We start from the raw sequence: 23,030 nt of genomic DNA, 5'->3' as shown, positions 1-23,030 counted from the left end.
AGGAGGCTGACGCGCGACCACTGCGAGATAACGTTCGAGGTCGAATCGCCTGCCGTCCGAAATCTGCATGGAAGGGTATCGTTTTTCCTGGAATCAACCTCGACGCAAAAGTCGCCGAAACCGCTTTTCGGCACTGCGCTCAAAGGAGATGCCGCTCGTCTCTCTCTCTCTCTGATTCACCGATTCTACGCACTAGCCTGCGCTATGAAGTTAGGGACAAAAGTTCTGGAAAAATTCCTGGAGGATTGCATCAGCGATGCTGCGCAATTCTGCGAGATAACGTTAGAGGTCAAACGGGCTGAGGGCTGACGACCGAAACCTGCACGCACGTGTACGGGTCCGTCGAAGCTTCTGGATGGCTTTCCGGGTTGGGGGGCAAGGGGCTGTCTCAAAACGTCGAGCGAGAGGACCGCAGGCTCTGGGAGCGAACCTTCCCGACTTAGCACGGACACGAACCGTCGAAGCTTCCAGAATGTTCTAGAAGGTTCTAGAATGTTCTAGAAGGTTCTAGAATGTTCTAGAAGGTTCTAGAATGTTCTAGAAGGTTCTAGAATGTTCTAGAAGGTTCTAGAATGTTCTAGAAGGTTCTAGAATGTTCTAGAAGGTTCTAGAATGTTCTAGAAGGTTCTAGAATGTTCTAGAAGGTTCTCGATCGTGCGTAATTCATAGAATCGAGCGCTAAATTCCCGGAATGTGACACAAAATTCCCAGAATCGAGCAAAAATTCTTGGAATCGAGGGTCCTGATGACGTCACTTTCAGAAATCGTAGAGCTCACGACGGCAACTTAGCACGGACACCCACCTTCGAAGGCTCTGGAGTGTCGGTATTATGTCGGTGCAGGAATCTATATTCGGAACCCCCAAACTTATACTACTTTCCTTGGGCAATCTAGTGTTAAAAAAGTTTATCAGAAATTGCAATTATTTTTGCACCCACCTAATATATTATAAGACATTTGAAGCAAAGCATTGGAACTTATCCATATCTACATTGGATTTTACTTTTGTATGATATTGTAGCAAGACAAGTACCTAAAAATATTTCTTCAAAAATCACAAAAGAAGTGTGTTCAGAACTTTGAAAATAATACAACAATTTTTTTGTCAAGCCTCTTTTCATCAGATTATAGTAAAATATTCGTTGTTAATATAAAATATATCAGAAGTCAATTTTCCCCAAAAAAATGAAATGAATACTTTATGTACATTGCGCATGTTGTTAAAATTTGAATTTCGTACTCTAGTTAAAAACTTACATTCTAACGGACGTGATGATAATGTTAAGTTTTCTTGCAGTTTGAAACCACGTTCTGGATTTATACGTTTCCAAGTATAATCATGTTTCTGCGTGGTGATCTCTTGCATCGGACCACTGCCCAGCCATTGCTTCTCACAAGGAGTGATTGAATTTTCTGGTTTTACGCACCAATTGCCCACATAACTCAACTAATATATGAATTTGATTATCAGTAATCAATCATCATTCTTAATTGATAATTTTTCAGCAATAAAGACAATCTAATTAAATATAAAGATCTAAATATCTTCTCACTCGATGTGTTGTATCATATGAAAGTGGACATGAAGAGAATATAACGTTTTCTGTCTGTCTTATAGTTTCACGTTTATCACTTCCACAACCATAGTAACTAAGCTTGTAAGTAGTATTATCATCAAAGCAGCAATTTGCATTTAATATATTGTTACTTTCCTGAAGACTGAATGGCTTTCGGGGTTCTTGGCAATTAGGCCAATAACTTAATTTATAAGTCGTACAAACATCCATAGGTTGTATTGGAGGATGGTATTCATTTTGTTTAGTCCATGGACACTCTTCCTATAAAGGTGGCATGTCATTAGAAATTGAATTTCTAATAATTGAATTTTCTATTTCTTTATAACTTTTGAATAAATGTATACTTAAAGATTCAATATAATGAAATCGAAACGCTTCATTCTAACTAATAAGAATAAACTATTGTAGGATTCTAAACTTTAGGTGCCTTGCCATGTCAGCGTGGTAGATGGAAAAAATAATAATAGACAAGCCTAGACTGCTCACCCTAGGCTTATAGAATCGAATGTCTCGGTGTGTGTATGCGTGTGGATGGATGAGTGTGAGAGAGATGTACGAGTCAGTAATGTACACGACGCTGTAAAGATCGGACAAAATAAAAACGGAAACCTCAAAGATATGAGAACAGTGATTTCGCGCCTTACCTATATATACCCATGTAAAAATCCTACAATATTTGGGGGCTCGTCCGGGATATAGGTTGGCGAGCGCGAAAAACCGGGGATTAACGAATCGGTAGCCGGTGTAAGACGCCATTACGGTAGGACGACGAGGAGACATTGTGTGTTGAACCGATTAAATAACGGGCTCTACGATGAGTTTGGTAATGAAGGACCCGAATGAGTTTACGGTGGCAGAATTGAAAGAAAAATTAAAAGCAATGGGAAAAAGTTCGACAGGATCGAAAGCCGAACTAATCACGAGATTGATGACGGTAGACTCATCAGGAGCATGGATGTGTATACCGAATGAGGAAAAGCAACATGGCGGCGGACGGAGATCGGAGCGATTGATCGAAGCCGGATCAAGCGGGATGTCTAACGTTTCTGGAACGACAGGAGGAGCACGGTTATCCCAGCAACAGGGTATCGGTATGAACTAGAGCTATATCGGAGAGAAAAGGAGCTAGCTGAGCGCGAACTTGCGATCGCACGCCGCGAAATTGAATGGCTGCAGCGAAGTTCGGGCGGTTTGGACGAATTAGATAGACGGTTGCCGATGAGTAGAAATTCTTCAACTTCAAGGGTTAGTGTTAACGCAGTAGTGGATTTGCTATACCATTTCGAAGGAAATGGCGAGGAATATAAGAACTGGGGAAACAAGTGGAATTACTTAGGGAAACCTATGACCTAGGAGACCACCTGACGAAGATTTTGATTGGATTGCGGCTCAAGGGCAGAGCGCTCAATTGGTTTCATTCAAAAGCCGAACACATTCGAATGCCAGTTAGCAACTTATTGGCTGCTTTGAAAGCTATGTTTTCGCACCGACCAAATAGGGTCGCTGCTCGGAAACAATTCGAAGAGAGAGCTTGGAAACGAGGTGAAGCCTTTAGCGAATACTTTCATGACAAGGTCATCATGGCGAATCGCGTTCCTGTTGATGATGAAGAAATCATCAACTATATTATCGATGGAATTCCGGATTTATCTCTGAGAGACCAGGCACGGATTCAAAACTTTGAGACAAAAACATCGTTATTGAAAGCGTTCGAGAAGGTGTCGATCCGATCCAGAGGACAACCGGGCAACATCGCGGTTGCAAGGACTGCGGACCGGGGCCAGCAGCTACAGAGCAGAGGAACGATGGAAGGACAGGCGGGCGTTAGACGGTGTTACAGTTGTGGGGAGCAGGGTCACATGAGTGCGAAATGCCCTTTAAAACTGCGTGGGACACGGTGCTTCCGATGTTCTGATTATGTCGCATGTTGCAGCAAGGTGCCCTAGGAATGATGGAGCAGTGAAGGAAGCCAATACCGTAAGAGACGATTTAAGCAATGCGCGATCTATCCGTGGAAAATACCGAAAGAATATTAGAATAGCTGGTTGTGATGTGGTCGCTTTAATTGATACTGGTAGCGACATCTCGTTAATGCGGGCGGACCAATACATAAAAATTGGAGCACCTCGTTGGCATGATGAGGAAATAGAATTTCGCGGAGTCGATTCGGCGAATAATAGAACACTCGGAAAGTTTTGCGAGTCAATGACAATTGACGAAAATTCGTATCCTGTAACTGTGCATGTCGTTTCGGATAATCTTATGCAGCATGATTTTTTAATAGGCGTAGACTTTTTGAATACCATTGAGATGACCATTAGAGATGGTAGAGTTTCAATTTCGAGGCCAGATGATAGCGCGTCAACAAACCCCGACCTACCGGAAATATTTGTGATCGACGAAGTTCAGGAGGTAAACAAAGTTGATCTAGCGCACCTAACAAATGACGAGCAATGGTGTGAAGTAAATAGCCTTCTTGAGAATTATAAACCAGATAAGGTACGCGATGTCGGCGTAAAGATGAATATAATTGTAAAGGACGACGAACCAGTTTATCAGCGTCCGAGACGGTTATTCATCCTAGAAAGGATCATTGTAAACAATCAGATTAGCCAATGGTTGAGCGATGGCATCGTTCAGCCGTCTGTTTCCGAGGACGCAAGTCCAATTGTTTTGGTCAAAAAGAAACATTGATCAATGAGGTTATGCGTAGACTATCGTATGATTAATAAGAAGATAGTGAAGGACCGCTATCCGCTACCGCTGATAGAAGACCAACTAGACCAGTTGCAAGGTGCAAAAATCTTTACAACCTTGGACCTGAAAAACGGTTTTTTTCATGTTGACCTAGAAAAGGAAAGTCGAAAATATACCGCTTTTGTCGTGCCGTATGAGCATTACGAATTTTTAAAAGTATCGTTCGGACTTTGTAATTCTCCGGCAGTATTTCAAAGATTTATAAATGTAGTTTTTAAGGATCTAATCGCAAGCAGCACCGTATTAACGTATATGGATGACTTAATAATACCGTCGGTGGATATTAGGGATGGCATAAAGGGTCTTAAAGCGGTCTTGGGCATAGCAAGTCAATTTGGATTGTCAATTAATTGGGAGAAATCTCATTGTTTGCACCCCAGCGTAGAGTATCTCGATCATGTAGTTGAGAAAGGAGGCGTTCGTCCATCTGAGGGCAAAACCAGGGCAGTAGTAAAGTTTGCGTCGCCCAGTAATGTAAAACAAGTCCAGAGTTTCTTAGGCTTAACAGGATACTTCCGCAAGTTCATACCGGGTTATTCGACAATCGCGCGCCCATTGACGAATTTGCTGAGGACAAATGTAGAATTTCAGTTCGGAATTGAAGAAAAACAGGCGTACGAGCAATTAGAAGCGGCATTGACCAGTAAACCGGTGCTACAATTATATAACGTAGACGCGGAAACGGAGCTGCACACCGATGCATGTGCAAATGGTTATGGTGCAATGTTGTTGCAGCGCAATAGCGAGGATGGTGCCCTACACCCGGCGTATTATGCGAGTGGAAAAACTTCGACGGCCGAAGAACGCTACACGAGCTACGAGCTCGAGGTTTTAGCTATCGTTAAGGCTTTACGCAAATTCAGAGTATACTTGTTAGGAATAACGTTCAAAATTGTGATGGACTGTCAGGCATTCGTCATGACAATGAACAAAATAGACCTCTGCGTGCGAGTGGCACGGTGGGCCTTACTGCTCGAAGAATTCCAGTATGTAATCGAAGACCGTTCAGGCAAGAGTATGTTGCATGTGGATGCGTTGAGCCGTAACCCCCTTTCTTCGTGTTTGTTGGCGGACAGAGCGGAAACAGGACTCGTGGCGCAGATTAGGAGAGCGCAGCGACCAGATACAAGCCTAGAGAAGATCCTTGATTCTGCAAAGCATAATCAGAGCGATGGGTTCATCATACAGGCTGGCCTATTGTATAAGCAGGACGATGTAGGCTATTTACGGTTGGTGGCGCCCAAAGCAATGCAGTATTAAGTAATCAGGCAGGTGCACGAGAATGGGCATTTTGCCACCGACAAGACCGAAGCGCTTTTAAGGCGGGATTATTCGTTAAGGGATCTAAGGTTCAAGGCCGAGAAGGTCATCCAAAACTGTATAAATTGTATATTAGAAAAAAAAAAAGGAAAGCAGGAAGGTTTTCTGAACATGATTGAGAAGGGGGATGTGACCCTGGATGTCTACCATATCGACCATCTTGGGCCCTTATCCTCTACGAAAAAGAGGTATGCGTACATATTTAACAAGGAAAGCAGGAAGGTTTTCTACACATGATTGAGAAGGGGGATGTGCCCCTGGACGTCTACCATATCGACCATCTTGGGCCATTACCCTCCACGAAAAAGAGGTATGCGTACATATTCGTTGTGATAGACGCGTTTACGAAATTCGTATGGCTGTATACTACACGAACGACCAATGCGGTTGAGGTCATTGATCACCTGAGAAAACAGTCGGTGACTTTCGGAAACCCTAGGAAAATTATATCAGATCGAGGAACAGCTTTTACATCGCGGAATTTTGAGGATTATTGTAAAGAAGAACTTATACAGCATAGCCTAATCACCACTGGTTCCCAGGGCCAACGGGCAAGTGGAACGCGCGAACCGAACACTCATTCCGTTGCTTACTAAATTGTCCATTCCAAAGTCAGGCGAATGGTATAAACATCTGAATGCAGCTCAAAGATATTTGAACGTTACGCCGCATCGAAGCACCAATACATCACCCTTTCAATTATTGTTTGACACACACATGCGATTAAAGAGCAATCCTGAGATTAAGCAGCTGCTCGAGAGTGAATGGATTGGTATGTTTCAAGAAGATCGAGATGAGGCAAGACGCCGAGCTAAGGAGAGTATTCGGAAAATTCAACAAGAGAATAGAAGAAATTCTAGCAAGAAAAGAAAAGCAGCAAAATCTTATAACATTGACGACCTGGTGGCGATTAAACGTAGGCAGATGAAACCAGGGTTAAAATTAGCTATTAAGTTTTTAGGGGCTTATCAAATCACGAGAGTGCTGTGTAACGATCGATATTGCGTTCAGAAAATCGGTGAACATGAAGGACCACGCGAGACAATAGCGACAGCGGAAAATCTGAAGCCATGGATTCCTTACAATGATCATCCTTCCGACGATGATGTCTCGGATGAGGAGTGCGAGGGCAATTGAGGGCAGATGCCTGACCAGGATGGCCGATTGTAGGATTCTAAACTTTAGGTGCCTTGCCATGTCAGCGTGGTAGATGGAAAAAACAATAATATACAAACCTAGACTGCTCATCCTAGGCTTATAGAATCGAATGTCTCGGTGTGTGTATGCGTGTGGATGGATGAGTGTGAGAGAGATGTACGAGTCAATAATGGACACGACGCTGTAAAGATCGGACAAAATAAAAACGGAAACCTCAAAGATACGAGAACAGTGATTTCGCGCCTTACCTATATATACCCATGTAAAAATCCTACACTATAGTTCAATAGCAAAAATAATTTGTTCAAAAGTTATAACAATTACAAAAAAACGTGTCATGAAGAACAGGGTTTCGATTGTGTAATTCAAATGTAGTGAAACTGCGAAAAGTGAATAGCTGTTAACCAATCGCATATTAGGTTTAAAAGAAGACAAGCACAGCGATTGGCTAATAGCTATTCACTTTTCGTATTTTCGCTACATTTGAGTTACACATCGACTCCCCAAATAAAATTTGTGTGATTTCTCCGGTCCACTGGAACAGTAGGTAAAGCTAGGGTTAATACAGTGGAACTTCGATAAACTCGAATCTTAAGGGAAACGAAATATGTATGCTTCGAGCTATTGTAACTTCGACCTGCAGGGATTTTCGAGTTATAGAAATAAAGCATTAGGAAATCCAAATACTGTCTTAGGCCCATATTCAGAGTCTGTTCTTCGTTTTAAGCACGATCGTAAGACATCCTCTACCATGTGTTATTATTACTATATCTAAGGTCTTAAGACTGTGCTTGAGACGAAGGCTTATGGCCAATTTCTTCACCTTCAGAAAAAATTTATCCTTGCGGATAAACTTCTAAAACTTGAAAATGATTGGTTAGCTGGGGATTTATCCGGAGGATAAATTTTATCCGAAGATGAAGAAATTGGCCCTTAAGCATAAAAGTTATACTCCTGGAAGGGGAATAGCCTACTCTAGCAATGAGTGGAAAGTGGCCCCAACATGTTGAGATAGAGATATACATATGTATCTCTCTCTCTTCGTTCGTAACGTTCAGTTCTTCTCATTGCGTAAGCGCGCACTACACAATCATAACAACTGCTGCCTCCAATCACTGAACTCTAACCATACTAGAATCCGAACGGCAGTGGTGGGGACCGCGCAGAAAGAGAGATAACAAGAACACAGGTGAGTGTAACAGCCTGTCTCTATCACACACTGTACAGTGTCTGAAAAAGATTAAGCTGGGATAAAGCAATGCGCATGGGGAGGACTAAGCCAATATAACATAACCTGAAATAGTGGCACATACATTTTACTTCGAAGACTGCTAAATATTTTTTTGTCATTTTTATAAGGCTCTATATTTATATGATGAAGCCTAGATAGGATTTATATGTACTTGTATCTCAGTACTCTTTCCATTGCACCATGGCTGGCACTGATATGCCGGCAAGACAACATTTTTGCAGGGCTTGTACACCACATGCACCGGTTAACTAGAAAAGGACAACCTCATCCACAATGTGAGTAAGACAGCTGCGTGCTTGCCGGGTTACCTCCGAATACGTCATTCCTCTTTCAGGAGTATAAGTTCTATGTTTTAAGACCATAGATATAGTAATAACAGAATGTCTTAATATCGTGTTTAAAACGAATAACTAACTATGAATACGGGTCTTACACAGGTTTTTTACTTATATAAGTTCGAGTTATCAATGTCTAACTGTAATTCAGATAGTTACCTTCGCTGGCATCTCGTTAGGCCAGTAACTTAATCTGTAGGTTGTGCATCCATCCATAGGCACATCCGATTTTACATATCTTCTAATTGGTGAATATGATTTCATTGGAATATTACATGCGGAGCCATAGTAGCTAAGTCTATAAGTTGTGTCATCTAGAAAGATATTGATTATCAGCCAGTTTGAAAAATTGGATTAAAATCAATAGAAACCGATAGAGATCCGATTCAATGTATATGTATTCACCATACAGGGTTAAAATAGAGTTAACCAATGAAGTTAGTTTATTCCGCTCAAGTCTCGTTTTTAATTGGTTAACTCTATTTCAACTCTACACGGTGAAAACATGCAATTACAATCTGGAGCTCGATTATGTAACTCAAATGTAGTGAAAATACAAAAAGTAATTAGCTGGTAACTAATAACGTGTTAGAGTCAAAAGAAGACAAGCACAAACATTGGCTAACAGCTGTTCACTTTTAGCATTTTCCCTGCATTTGAGTTACACAATCAGCCCCCTGATATAATCAGGGCAATCACAAGCATTTTTATTGCGATTGAAAATTAATGATTAAGTTATCACGTGACTTTATTGGTAATTACTCCATGGGCAACAAATTTTGTATTGAAAGTTATAGGAATCTCATTAATTTTCAGTCGTAAATATCAATAAGATTTGATAAGAAATTTCCGACGCACAAATTTGATTCTTGCCGACTAACATAAGTATTTTAGTTAGTGCCTTCTAAAAATTAACTGGGCCGTAATAGTTTGGCATAATCATATTTAATATTAATATCTTCCACCCATTTCAGTAAATTATCTACTTTTTGTAATAAAAGTATATTTTATGTACCAGACATAGTTGAAGCAGGACAATATAAATTCTGGCGCGCATTATACGCTTCTGTTCTTTCACCGTGTTTCCAAATGTAATCATGTTTTTGGGTTGTAACATCTTGCATTGGACCTCTACCCAGCCATTGCTTTTCACAGGGAGTTATTGAAGTTTCAGGCGGAATGCACCAATTTCCTAGAAAGCTTAACTAAAATTTATAGAATTACAAAGGGAAAGAAAAATTTGCTATGATAAACAAACAGTGTCTTATCAGTTTTAATATTATTATTAAGCTTAGACAAACCAAGGTATCTTACGTTGCAAATTTAAACTAATTGATTTATATATATATATATATATACTTTATGTGTCGTTTCATCAGCCATGGGACTATCTGCTATAGTCAAAGAATCTTCAGGACGAAAGGGATCCACTGACGACGTAGGTCCTTCCCAATATGAGAGTCGGTAAGTTGTGTTATCGTCCATTGGTACATGAGAACGCCAATAATACTGTTATAATAATAGTATTTGACATACAAGTTTTTTTTGTATATATTTATGGATTATTTAGAAATAGAAATTTTATATTCTTCAATATTTTGGAAATGTACACGAAAAACAAATTTTAAGTGTTTTAGACCCAATTGCTCCGACATAGCTCAATATGTAGACTTTGTTTATCTTCAAGACGAAAGTATCTCATTGATTAATCGCATAGTTGGTCTAAGTTTAAACAATAAGCTATGTTGGTGAAATCAACTTTTACCGTTTTAGATTATTTGCACTAATATTTGAATTGAACGATTGACAACAAATTTTTTATTATTTTAAATTGACAGATTTTTTCATATCGTTGTTAAATATAAAGTGGGGCAAGTTTGCATATCAAAAACTGTTAAAATGTTTCTTTTTTAATAGGAGGAAAAAATATACAATTTTTCGGACTCACGCGAATAGGAGTATAGGACTTTGGAATCTTTGGTTGAACATATTTCTAAAAATGAAGTAGATTATAGTAAAATGCACAATTAAAAATTAGCGATATTCTCTCTTACATGTAAATATGTACAGTAGGACTTCGATAACTCTAACTTTTGTAAGTCAAAGAATTCTATAAATATGAGTTTTTAAATTTTCTATTTCTTCATTTTTATAACTTGAAAAATCCAATAAGCCATAATAACTACGATAAGTCGTAACATATTTCGTTTCTCTTGAGGTTCAAGTTACCGAACTACCACTGTATATATGTATAAGATGCTGTCAATAATTAACAAACAGCTAACAGTATAAAGCTATGTAACCCTTACGTAACATGCAGGCTGAAATGTACAACAGCAGCAACAGTTGCAGCACTCATCGTGACCTAACTTAAAGAAAAATTTTGAAAATTATATTTCAAGTTTCTCAAGTCATAATAAATGGCGCGGAAAACTTCATTCCTAAATGTGAATTCAAGTTCGAAGAATCCCATTCAGTCGTTCGTAATAATCCTACTAAAATTAGAATTAACTATTCCATTTGCGAACATTGGCGTTCTTACACGAATTTTATTTTTAGCCTCGATAATGGATTTTCGGCGAGGATGCTTCTCTCTGCATTTCAAAAGAGAATAGAAAATTTGTTTTATTAACCACTTATCAGTCGCAGTATAGTCATCTATCTTATCTGATAATAACGAATGGAAATTTTCAGCACTTACGAATTCGGTGGACAAATATCCATACTTCTGTACAAATTTTGCAGTTTCTAATTCGTGAATTAAAAAAATTTGACATTTATAAAAATCACATATGTCAAATTTGTCAATAAAAAATATATGGATTGAAGCTGCGTGAACGTGGGCGTTAAAAAGAGGTATGTGTCAGATGTTCGTCAAGTTCAAGTGAAATTTAGATAGTGGTATCAACATCTTCCATGGATATTTTCTTTTTAATTTCTTTTCGTTCATTTTTAATGTACTTTAAATTGAGGGATAAACAGATTAGAATTTACCTTTTTTGTGAGAATATTCTATTTAAACAATTAACAGCAATGATATACATCCCATTATATAACAAAGAGGAGCTCCCATTCTAAACAAAAGGAGCAGGTCAAAGTTGGCCAATCAAAGCGAGGCGTGAAGAGAAACGTAGGCACCTACGAACTCAGAGTTTTCTTCCCTCGCTTTTGATCTCGGTGGCTTCGGGCAGGACGACGTCAGCCGAAAACATGCCTATTCGATGTCACTCGCTAAAAAAAAACTATTAAAACTAAAAAACCCACTGATCACGAAAATGACCTTCCTTTTCTGCGGAAGGTCATAGTTTTTAAATAGTATCAGCTCAAAGTTGTTTGACTCTTAGTTTTTTTCCCTCGCTATTGTTAAGACATGCCTATTCGATATCACTCGCTGAGAACAGAAGTTCTCAATTGAACAGTCAAGCACTAACTGAAAACTGCAATGTTCTATGATAATGCCATCTGACTTACACAGATAATCCTGATCTCGTTTTTCTTCCATTGATCTCCAGCGATTCGTGCTACATCCGATGGAGGATTATACATGCTTCACCTTGAGATAGAGAAAAACTGATTCGGTCACAGAAGCAGAAATTTTTATTTTTTTTTCCGGCTGCAAGGAGTTATTCAACTTTCACGTGTAATTCAACGGGAGATAGATTTCGGATTTACCTACTATGAGAGATCTGTGTTATATCTTACAGGGAATATAAACTCTTAAGGAATATGCTTTATAAATTATGGAAAGTCGTCAATTGCATTAGAATTTTATTGCAGTTCGTCAATGGGATGTAGCACGAATCGCTGGAGATCAATGGAAGAAAAGCGAGATCAGGATAACCTACGTAAGAGGTCCAGAGATATCTGTATAAGTCAAATGGATTATCATAGAACATTGCAGTTTTCAGTTAGTGTTTGACTGTTTAATTGAGAACTTCTGTTCTCAGCGAGTGATATCGAATAGGCATGTCTTAACAATAGCGAGGGAAAAAAACTAAGAGTCAAACAACTTTGAGCTGATACTATTTAAAAACTATGACCTTCCGCAGAAAAGGAAGGTCATTTTCGTGATCAGTGGTGTCTCCCAAACACCGCTATACCCCGTTGGTCAGGTAATTTCGGAACACCCTGTATAATCTACATATATTATTTATAACTTTACTGTATTTCACGCATATCATTGATAGGACAATATAATCGATCGACGAATGGATAGATAATATAACAATAACAATGATAATGTTACTATAATTATATTACAGCAATATTAAAGTTTATTAAAAGAAATTGTTTCGTGTTGAACCTTTTATGTCTACTGAGTACATTATTTTTACGAAAAAATAGCTTATATTAATAATAATGTAAATAATGTAATAAGATTAGAAAAATAAGGTAATAACAATGTAAACGTTATATTCTACTTTGGTTCAATGCAGTAATAAGTTGAATTCTCACAAAACTTGTACACATTCGTATTCTATAACGATTACGCAATTGTGATTCGCTGTGTTTGTACATTATCTACAAATCTACATATGAAATACAAATAAAGGTATTTTTGCAGTACATAAGAAACTTATACAGTACATCATAGGGCCAGCATGCAGTTGCCACATGCAATATTACTGTTTAGTTACTGCTTTAAAGATATATGTATATTTACATTATATACTGGAACTGATTTTCGATCTTCAGAATATTTGAAATATCAGTACCTTTTACTTACGTTCTCAACAGATAAGAAGCTTCAGACTAGACTTATACCAAATCTATGTGCCAGTCGTGGTGAGTGTGTTGTTGCTACAGCTAGAAGCAAAGGTATATCCGCTGCATCTAGGTCCAGGTCAATATTTAGGTTGGCTATGCTCGCCTCGCACTCCTCCATGGACATGAGACTTTCAGAAAGGGCTTTGCTGCGTAGCCACATTTCTCTTAATTTGCTCTCCAGCACTTCGACACACTGCAATTTATTATTTCTAATTAAAATAACTATACCTTTATCTTGCCTCGACGAAGTTTGTTCTATTTCTCAAATAGAAGCAAATCTTAAAACTTACATGGATTGGAGAACGGTACTTCTTCCATACATAAGAAAAAGCCTCCAGCATGTTGGCCACAAGTCTAGACATGCCGACACGTACAGGTGGATTCTGTGACGGTAAATGATTCGACAGAATTCCAACCTGCCAGGAGTCCAGATCAGCAAGAATGCACATAGCTTCAGTAACTGGCTCATCTACTAGTGAAAATCTACTAGCCAGATTTACCTCTTCGCGCATACAATGCCACCATTCTTTATTATCATCACTGTCTCCTTCTTTACCCTTTTCAAGTTCTTTCTGTTTCTGATCTTGCATCGTCGTAAAATCTTCGCTTTTCCTTTTCCGTTTTTTCTTGCGCTTTATCAGACCTTGCATAACAAGACCCCATGTGTATGCTACAATATCTTCTGAGTCAATTCCGTCATAAACCTTCCTATGGAGTAAAGTGCTTGGGAAACCTGCCCGTTCTTTACGTTCCATTTTATCATTGAGTATTTTTTTTGACCTGTAATATAAATCGATTAACTTATCATTTCCATTACAATATAATAGCCAAGTGTTTACGGCAAGACAATTACTACAATAATTATTATTAATGCTTAAATCTGCTTTTTAATTAGTTCTATCTGTAGAAACACAGTACACATACACGGTATAATGAAGTTAAAAGCAAGTAAATCTTTTGCACCATTGCCCTCCTCTATTATTGTAATGTTTTACGAGAATGTTAGCCCCGTGTTATTACTCTTGTAATAAAGAAATGTAATCCTTGCTTTTCACGTTATCACCCTGCATACATATCCCATATTCTTATATGGAAAAATTAAAGTCAAAATAAATAAACTAACAGACTAAAATAATAAAAACTATATACACACCGGGGCATAGGTAATTCCACGACGCCATTAGCTTCAATGAGAGCTTCCAAACTATTATATCTTTCGATTTTTGCTGTGCCATTTTTAACGTTATTTCGGTTACTATCTGAAGTTCTACCACTTGTATTGCAACTTCGGAGCACTTCCGTTGCATTAGTTGGAGTCTCCAAAAGTAACTTGTTACTTTCATAGTTCTGTGGTGTACTGTAATCACTGTTACGGTTGCATTTTAAACAGAAACCCATAGATCGTTCTGTACTGGAGCATTCTGGTCCTGATTGAATACTCTTCGAAGACTCTGGGAAGTTTCGCTGGATGATTTTACGTAAGACACCCTCTGGAAGTTGAGCCGAAGTACTTGGAACTCTGGTGAATGTAAAGGAACTTTGACAGTTGCACCTGGAAGACGGTCGGTGTAATACTGAAATATTTGGTGGTTTCTCTTCTTCTCCGAGTGTCCACAGCACCCGGGATTGTTTTTCGATTTTTGTACCTATCGAGTGGCTAGTAGCGTTTGTACCATTATACGTATCACTATCTATATTGTTATCTTCAAAGTAATCGGAATACAACTTTCTGGCTTCTGTGTTACTCAAATTAGCGTATTCATAGGACAGGGTCGAAGCATTTTTTTTTGTATTACTGATAAATTTCGATGTTATGCCTTCAAATTTCTTATGCATACCGAAATTCGTAGGTGAAGAATTTTTTGGTGATCCTGTTGTTAAGATTTTCGAGTCTACTTTTTTTGATTCATCAAGGTCTATTTTTAAAATCTTATCGAAACTGCGAGGTTGGTTTGTTTGAACTGTGGCCACCTTTATGTTCTGAAATACTCCGTCAAGGGTGTTGCTTAACTCAAACATCTTGGCTTTCTCGAAGTTCTTTAAATTATCGATGCTCTTTAGGGTATAAGATTCATTGTCCGATTTTCCTTTCGCTAGTTGGAGTGAAATATCAAGTTCGTATTTTTTTGTGCTCTCAAAATTATGAAACTGTGAAGCGGTTTGAAGGTGCTTCTTGTCCACTGTGATTTCCGTCGGTGGACTCTCGCTTACAATTATTTTTACTTCACTTGCTTTGTATTCTTCCTTAAATATGGATAGTTTTGATCTTTGTAATTCGCTAGATTCCTTTACAAATGATCCGAATGCATTAAGATTTTTTTCAAAGGTTTCACTGCGTTTCATAGCCAAACTTGAGGTTTTATTCCAAGGTGAAGACAAGTTTAACTTTAGCAGCTCATCTTGATGCCAAGTAGAAGATCTGGAAGCTGAACTCTCGTGCATGAATTTCGAACAACTCCGGACACGTTCCTGTAATTTAGGCTGCCTCTTCCTAGCTTTTTCTAAGACAACAATAGCTTCCTGAACATCCTTTTGATGAGGACAACGGTATTCTCTTTTCTTCTCCACTATTCCACTCCTCACGAAGTACGATAAAAAAGTAAGAACGGCATTGATAAGTTCTACCTTATCTGGGTCGCCGGCGATTACGGTATGGACCAACTTCATAGGATTTCCTACCGCCCCGTATAGATCACCTAACTGCGTCCATAGCGGATTGCATGGATACTGCTTACCCAATTTCTTTACCTAAAAGTTTATAAATCCTAATAATTCATAGAAAATGTTTAAGAAATCTACATGATTCATTATTACTGTATAAAATTGGTGATAAGATTTGCGAAACCGGACTTGTAAATATGCAAAGCATTATATACTATCATAATCGGATAAGGATGAACAATTAATAATATGTATTATTATTATTATTATATGGAGAAACTCATGAAATCCGTGATTGTGCCTCCTTCGTTTCCAGGAGTATGTAGCGATGAGAATTTATGTAGAGTGCTGTCTAGAGTGTGTGATTAAGTTTCTACTATGACCCAGTTGTATCAAGCAAACACTATATAATTAATACAGCCATTGGTTATAATTGCTCATACCAATTGACGATCCTGCGATGATAGCACAGTGTGCACCCAGCCAAGATGACACGTTAACACTGCAGTTATGACGGTACTCAGGAAACTAAAAAGTAAAAATTAGCGAGGTGAGAATTTCTTTATGTTTAAAAGGAAACTTGTTACTGTTGTTACTAATGTGCCAAGTACTTCGACACCTTCTTTAAATGCTTGTTATTCGTTATTTTAATTGCCATTTTAAATATATGAAATATCCTAATTGCAGCTACTAATTGAATAGAAAATGGTCGTTGCATAATTTCAGGTGTTAAGAGCATAATAAATAGTACGATTTTCTTATTATATAATTTATATACAGCCTCAATTAAAATCGGATAGCGATTTGTAACTAATCATTGGAAATACACTTTCGATCAAATCTAAAGCGATTGTTTTGTTCATTTTAGAATATCAAATACCTGTTTATCACAAATTATAATAAATTAATATTTTTAATTTTTATTCATTCTTCAACAACTGACAAAAAAATTAATGGAATTGTCAATCAGCTTTTTGAATTCATTTTTTATCAAATTCCGAATGGGGTTTTAGTTACCTCATTAAGATTTAATTCATTTTAATTAATTTATTTATTTCTATTCTTTTATTTGCAATCTATTTGAGTCTCTACCACCTCTTTCATATATTCGTTTTAATACTCTATAAAAAATATTTTATTAACCTTTTCTATTTTAATCAATTTGTGTAACGAATGGAATTTTATCTAATCTTTTTAATGCTAAGCGAAAAATAAGAAATTATGGTTTCTTATTCGATTCATTCTGTATGAGGATTCGTGATCTACTCTGATCAGTTTAATTTTTATTTCGAATCGTATTAAGTGAAGCATAATTCTAAACATTAATCAATTCAATTCAATTTCAAAGTTCAAATTAATGAAATAGTTATATTTATTTGAGAAAAATTTGCAGATAAAATATTTTCTAAATGTATTCATCTCAAAACGTTAAATTCGTCGGCTTTGATTTTGTTTATTGAATTGAGTGTAATTTGAAAATTAAATTGATTTTGATAAATTATTAAATAAGGGCTTCCCCATGGTGTCAGGCTCACATCTCCTGCCTTACGTTACCATTATTTTACTCTGTTGTTTCCACCATTATATTATTTCTATTTGTTTCAATACGAATTAAGGAATTCGGAAATCGCATTAAAATGGATTAAAAAAACTGAATTCGGTTCATTTTGTCTCAGCTGTTGGGTTACTCTCTTGCGCGATTAAGATCATTAAAATATTATCAAAGAAATAATTTGTATAATAATGATACATTTCAATTAACCCGCCACCGTCTACGTTGGGTCATAGAGGCCAGGAGAATTTTCAAATAAGGATATTTTATTTACATATACCGCTCCTAAAATGACCTCTAAATACGAATATTTTAGTTACATGGAAGAACCCCATAGATCTCTAGTGAGGCCTTACAGACCATGTAGATAACGGTGTTTCTTTTTGTGACGTAAACAGCGTCGGATTAACTTCTGAAAATCAGGAAATCTATTTATATGATAAAAAGAGAACTTTAAACATATATATCCAAGTAGGATAGTTTTATCAAAACCATAGCTATTTGTTAAGAATAGTACAATTTCATTTATACAAACTAAAATGCATACACGAATCTGTTCCTTCTTTAACTCATACTGATTTATAATACTTACAAATTTGTTGACTTCGTGTCGAGGTTATCAACTAGCCAAAACATTTTTTGAAGTTCGTGGTAAAGAGTTGTAATTCTTATCTCCGCTGGTACAGTAGAATTCAATAAAATGTCATGCCAAAGTAATGGAGTCGGCGAACGACTTGAGTCTGTGAGTAATCGCAATAACCATAGTGTACAATTCGTAGAAGCCCGATACATCCGTGCAATGAGACTTTTGTTGATTACATTATTGTTTGTCTTGCCTTTTCCTTTACCTTTCCCTTTACTCTGGGAATAGCCGCAAGACGTACTCGATGACTTTTCAAAACAAGTACAGCAGAGACGATCTAGCATACCTTCCAAAAATGTTATATGTTCCAAAAGAGTCTCTTCCATTTTTCTATTAAAAAAAAATAGTAAGTTTTAACATTTTCAATATAATTGTATATAAAAACTTGTTAAACGTAGCGAATGAAGCTGTTTAAATAAAAAGTTTCCGTTGAAGGACGTGTAATCAGTAAACTGATTTTTATACTGCACCTTTCATACCCAGCAGTTAGCTGTACTAGCATAACAAGACCTAAACGAGTTTTGTGCCTTCGGATATGGAACTCATGATCATCTGGGTTATCATAATTTGGATTATTAGCATCACCAGCATGCTGTTGGCCTCCATAGAGACAGAGCTCATTGGATTCTGAATGACTTAAGGATGTAGAGACAGCTCGAAGCCATCGTCTGCGAAGGCTGCTCAAACTTCCTATACCAGAGGAGCCACTGCTTTCCAAAGATTGTGAACCTGAGTAAAAGTTTATGTTTATGTTAAACATATAATTGAAATGTTGTACTGGGAGAAATAAATTCATATATATATATTAATCTCGCTTGTGCTCATTTAAATACATATGTGGTATACATATAGTATATAATGTTTTTGAGTCAGGATATAATTTTGTTTGTCAATAACAAATTAGTTTATGATATAGCTATATGTCATACAGACAAATGTAATCGCGCTAATAAATTTATATTACAATTATAGATAAATAATTCATTATGAGGTACATAAAACATTAACAATAAGTTATTGTTAGTAATTAACTTACTTCCTGGTGGGGAGAGTGTGTCCATAGTCCATCCACTGCCATTACTGGAACTTGTAGAATTCTTTCTCGTGTCGGGTATAAGACTATTTCCAGATGAATTCACAGAACTTGGATAGGAAACTATGAATACAAAAAAAAACAAAGCACAGTTAACACATGACTGTAATTTTACTACACTTTCATGCTCCCCAATATCCCTTTTATCGTGATTATCAAATACTGGTTAGGTTACTTACGATAAGTTCGTAAACTTCCATCACTGGAATTGGAATCAATATTCATAAATTGTCCCAGTATTTCATCTGAATGCCTGTTATTACTGGAATGAAACATTAATTTCTATAATTGTAGCGAGTCTATAATATTGTTATTCATATTTTAGTTACATATTAATTGTTTGTAACATACAAATAGTAAACTATAACAGTTTTTTTAAGGAATAACAAGGTATCCAAAATATCATATTTCTTACATTTGTTTACACGCATTATGTTCTGGAGCAGAAAAAATTTTGGTACACATTATGCAAGGAGGTGTATCTATCGCATGGACCTGAAATGATAATCTGTCAGTATTACGTATCAACGTGCATCCATAATAATGATTGAAACAAAATAAAAATAATCTTCCTTTATTACCTTAAATGATGGACCTCTATACGTCATTGCAACAGTACCAAACACCATTTCACTTAGTAATTTGACGTCGTCACGAGCCACCTTTTCATGCTGCAAATGAAATAATTACAATCGTCTTGTGAAATATATTTAATATCTTTATAATTTGAATCTTAAACACGTGTATACCCATTTTTATGTTATAGAAAGCATAGTTTATATCTTAATTGTACATAATTTTAATAAAAATAGCCAATCACATTAGTTTCACAATATTTGCATGTAATTAATTAACTCTATGCAAATCTTGTACAGTGAAAATGTAACAATTACAATGTATGATACATAAATCTGTAAACATCCAATATTTTATTATAATATAAAAGATATATACAGTATCGGAGTGCCTTCCAAGTTCTGATAAAGCAAGCTGCAATGTTTTCAAAATGTTGACATTTACAATTTCCAAATGTGGCTCCAACCTGGAAGCCAATTTTAAAGATATGTACAGTATTTGTAACGTATGATATGCACAAGAACATGATTTGCATCACTTTTGATTCCTACATTTTATGTATAATATTCAATTCCAATATTGTACAATACCAGTATACCATACGATTATACAATAATAAAAAAATATGCACAATCACTTAAACATGATTATGTAGTGACCTTATTCTTACATTACCTCATAAGTGATCCCATCCACAATTTCAACATGTGACTCATTTTTTGACTCCAAATCATTGTTTAGTTCATTTTTTTGTGACTTGATAGAATTGATCTTCTTGACAGCAATGGAATCAAATAGCAATTTTTTACCACGCCACTCACATTCTTGGAATAACAAGATTCTTACTTGATCTGTATTGAATTTTACCAAGTTCCTAAAAGAAACAAACAAGATAAATAATATGTAGAAGTAAATAAGTATGTAAAGTAATTGACATTTTCACAATGATTTGATATAGCAAGAAAATATAGTTAAATCTTATAAAAAATATAAATAAATGAAATGTAAATAATAAATTAGTATATATTCTATGTTTTGAATCGTTTATACAATTATGATTCTTAGCTTATGTGTTGGTTGTTTTAACACTAGATTTACAGAATCCATCAATTTGATAGATTTCAAATTTCATGTATAACCCTTAAACTCCATATTGGTATGAATTGGGAAATCTCACCACCCAGTGTGGAATTGAAAGATGAATGACCTAGTTGTAGAATTTAAGAATTGAAGTTACAGAAACCATAAATATTAATTTTTTGCAATTTATGTTATCTTTGATAATCAATGTCCTTAAATCTAATGTTAATACAAGTTTGTAAGTAATCGACTAATACAGAAATTAATTTGAAAGTATTTAATTTAAATATATTAGATTCATTGCTTCAAATTGTATTGATATGATATAAAATTGTATAAAAATATGAATAGAGATTATAATAGAGATTATAATATTGAAAGATAAAGTTGACAGATACATGTTATATTTAGTATGAAACACTATTTTAAATTCAAATTGATTTTTGTAATTGTAATTATAATCCTTTTAACGAGTAATTAATATTAGTATACAAAACACCATAAATATTTATTATGTTTAAATTCAAAAAATCATTGATTATTTTATATATTTGAGTCATTAGTGTTATATATAAATTTATTCGCGATATGTGCCAAAAAACATTACAAATATGGACAATAAATCTATGAGAAGTAAACGTATAAAACTTCCACTCTAAATATATATGAATATGATTAAATTTTTGAAACTTGAGTCAACAAACTGAAAGAAATAAGGTTATGTTTGCAATATAGACTTTCACAAAAAAAATATGATTGTCACGAGGTGTTATCTAGACACACAAATTCAGTGCTATTTAAAACGTCTGATAGAAATAAGATTTCACAATGTTCTAAAACGTCTCGACATGTCCTGAAAAGTGTAAAAAATCAATCATAAACCATATTTAAAGTATCCTTCGTGGTAATATGGTCTTACCTATCGTCTGCTTGAAATCCACAATTTCTCAGAAATTCCGAATACACAGCGTCTTTACGTCGTTTCGTTGTATTTCTCGAAGAGATGATTTTGTCGAGCAAAGGCATCATAGACCGGCTACTCGACTAGATTCCCCGCATCGCTGTGAAAATTCGATTTGACGGGATATCATGTCACGTAAAACAGCACCATACATTATTCGCCAGTTCTTAGCCAACTGTAAATAAAGTCACGTGCGGCGAAGTCATATGATTGTGAAACAACTACGAGATAAAATGAAAATGTCTCCCACTGCGATGGATTCTACCCGCCAATTGGACGTGCTAACACGAATACGAATGCCCTGTCTACCCCACTAGTCGTGGATCTTAACGCTCTGATGGGACAGTATTTATGCGTTGATGACGTCATTTGCGAAGTTATATAGTTTTAAAGTAATCTGTACCTAAGTTCACGCTGACTGCTTTCGCGATATGATATGAGGAAGAATCTAATGCTTAAGTACATTTTAGAAGTAAGCGTAAAAAGTATGGCTTAGAATTTTTGAAATATTTAATCTGTATTGTAACGTATACATCCGAGGATATTCGTCATCGCGGTAATAATAAGATCCTGCTAACCCGAATAACCCTAAATATCAAGTAATAACAATTCGTAGGCATCGCGACGCTCAATTCTTCCGCACCTCTCAGGCCCCCTGGCCGACCGTTGACGGGTATATTAACGGCGACGTTTCGCGACTCGAGCATTCTATCACTTGAGCTAGCTAGGTTACCTTTAGTAAAATAAACGAGCAAACCGTCTCGGGCAAGCGGGTAAACCGTCCCACTTGACCATCATTTCTAGAGGTACTTCTACTCTTGTAATCGAACAAACCGTCTCGGGTAGGGAGCAAACCGTCTCTTCTGCCAGATAGAATCAATCTCTGCATTTCAGTTGGGCCGTCACTTTGATACACTTGATCATTGTGCCGTTTCCGCTATACATGCCATCCTAACTTTATTCAAACACTTGCACAACTAGTTACTTTGCGAATGAGACTTCTCACCTAGCCAAGATAGCAACGTTGTTTTTAGATAGGACTACGTCTACCTGTGATCACGAGTTCCCTTGTGGAAAACTGCTCCACAGCACGACGATTATATTTTAACGAGTCAACTCTGTAATCAAATTCCGCTGGTCGGAGGCTGCTCTCAGACACGATTCTATATTTTATTGATACAATCAAAATAAGAGCCAATATAGAATCACACGAGACTAGAAGTTTACCTACGATTTTCGTCAGACATATCGTATAGGTAAACTGCGTGTAACAACCGTATTAATACAATTGACTGTCC

At 36.4% G+C, this 23,030-nt stretch overlaps 2 protein-coding genes across 7 annotated transcripts; both read right to left on the bottom strand.

Annotated features, from left to right (window-relative positions):
- Positions 1 to 933: 933 nt before the first annotated feature.
- LOC107271646 lies at positions 934 to 13,245 on the bottom strand. Of its 3 annotated transcripts, XM_025088857.1 has the most exons (10): positions 11,871 to 12,185; positions 11,101 to 11,630; positions 10,942 to 10,993; positions 10,709 to 10,768; positions 10,348 to 10,392; positions 9,759 to 9,908; positions 9,415 to 9,604; positions 8,559 to 8,713; positions 1,554 to 1,838; positions 934 to 1,447 (listed from the first exon to the last, which is right to left on the bottom strand). In XM_025088857.1, the coding sequence occupies exons 2-10, from the start codon at positions 11,121 to 11,123 to the stop codon at positions 1,121 to 1,123; spliced, it is 1,287 nt and encodes a 428-aa protein (XP_024944625.1). In that variant the 5' UTR covers positions 11,124 to 11,630; positions 11,871 to 12,185; the 3' UTR covers positions 934 to 1,120. The 3 variants fall into 3 exon arrangements, with proteins under 3 accessions (XP_024944625.1, XP_015603353.1, XP_024944626.1); XM_025088858.1 differs by lacking the exons at positions 934 to 1,447; positions 1,554 to 1,838 and adding an exon at positions 5,267 to 5,484; XM_015747867.2 differs by lacking the exons at positions 10,348 to 10,392; positions 10,709 to 10,768; positions 10,942 to 10,993; positions 11,101 to 11,630; positions 11,871 to 12,185 and adding an exon at positions 13,126 to 13,245 and having other exon boundaries at positions 936 to 1,447.
- On the bottom strand, positions 12,654 to 22,058 carry LOC107271645. Of its 4 annotated transcripts, none has more exons than XM_025088854.1 (13): positions 21,691 to 22,058; positions 20,367 to 20,565; positions 19,697 to 19,786; positions 19,531 to 19,610; positions 19,295 to 19,377; positions 19,059 to 19,178; positions 18,493 to 18,751; positions 17,972 to 18,352; positions 16,271 to 16,355; positions 14,320 to 15,914; positions 13,667 to 13,946; positions 13,457 to 13,582; positions 12,654 to 13,359 (listed from the first exon to the last, which is right to left on the bottom strand). In XM_025088854.1, the coding sequence occupies exons 1-13, from the start codon at positions 21,798 to 21,800 to the stop codon at positions 13,147 to 13,149; spliced, it is 3,621 nt and encodes a 1,206-aa protein (XP_024944622.1). In that variant the 5' UTR covers positions 21,801 to 22,058; the 3' UTR covers positions 12,654 to 13,146. The 4 variants fall into 4 exon arrangements, with proteins under 4 accessions (XP_024944622.1, XP_024944623.1, XP_015603351.1 ...); XM_025088855.1 differs by lacking the exon at positions 21,691 to 22,058 and adding exons at positions 20,070 to 20,157; positions 20,869 to 20,887 and having other exon boundaries at positions 13,457 to 13,946; XM_015747865.2 differs by having other exon boundaries at positions 13,457 to 13,946; positions 21,691 to 22,057.
- Positions 22,059 to 23,030: the final 972 nt, after the last annotated feature.

This window comes from Cephus cinctus, unplaced genomic scaffold, assembly GCF_000341935.2.
Source record: "Cephus cinctus unplaced genomic scaffold, Ccin1 Ccin1_scaffold1010, whole genome shotgun sequence".
Taxonomy (NCBI): Eukaryota; Metazoa; Arthropoda; class Insecta; order Hymenoptera; family Cephidae; genus Cephus; species Cephus cinctus.
The sequence above is the reverse complement of the archived record's forward strand: the minus strand, read 5'-3'. Positions and strand labels throughout refer to the sequence as shown.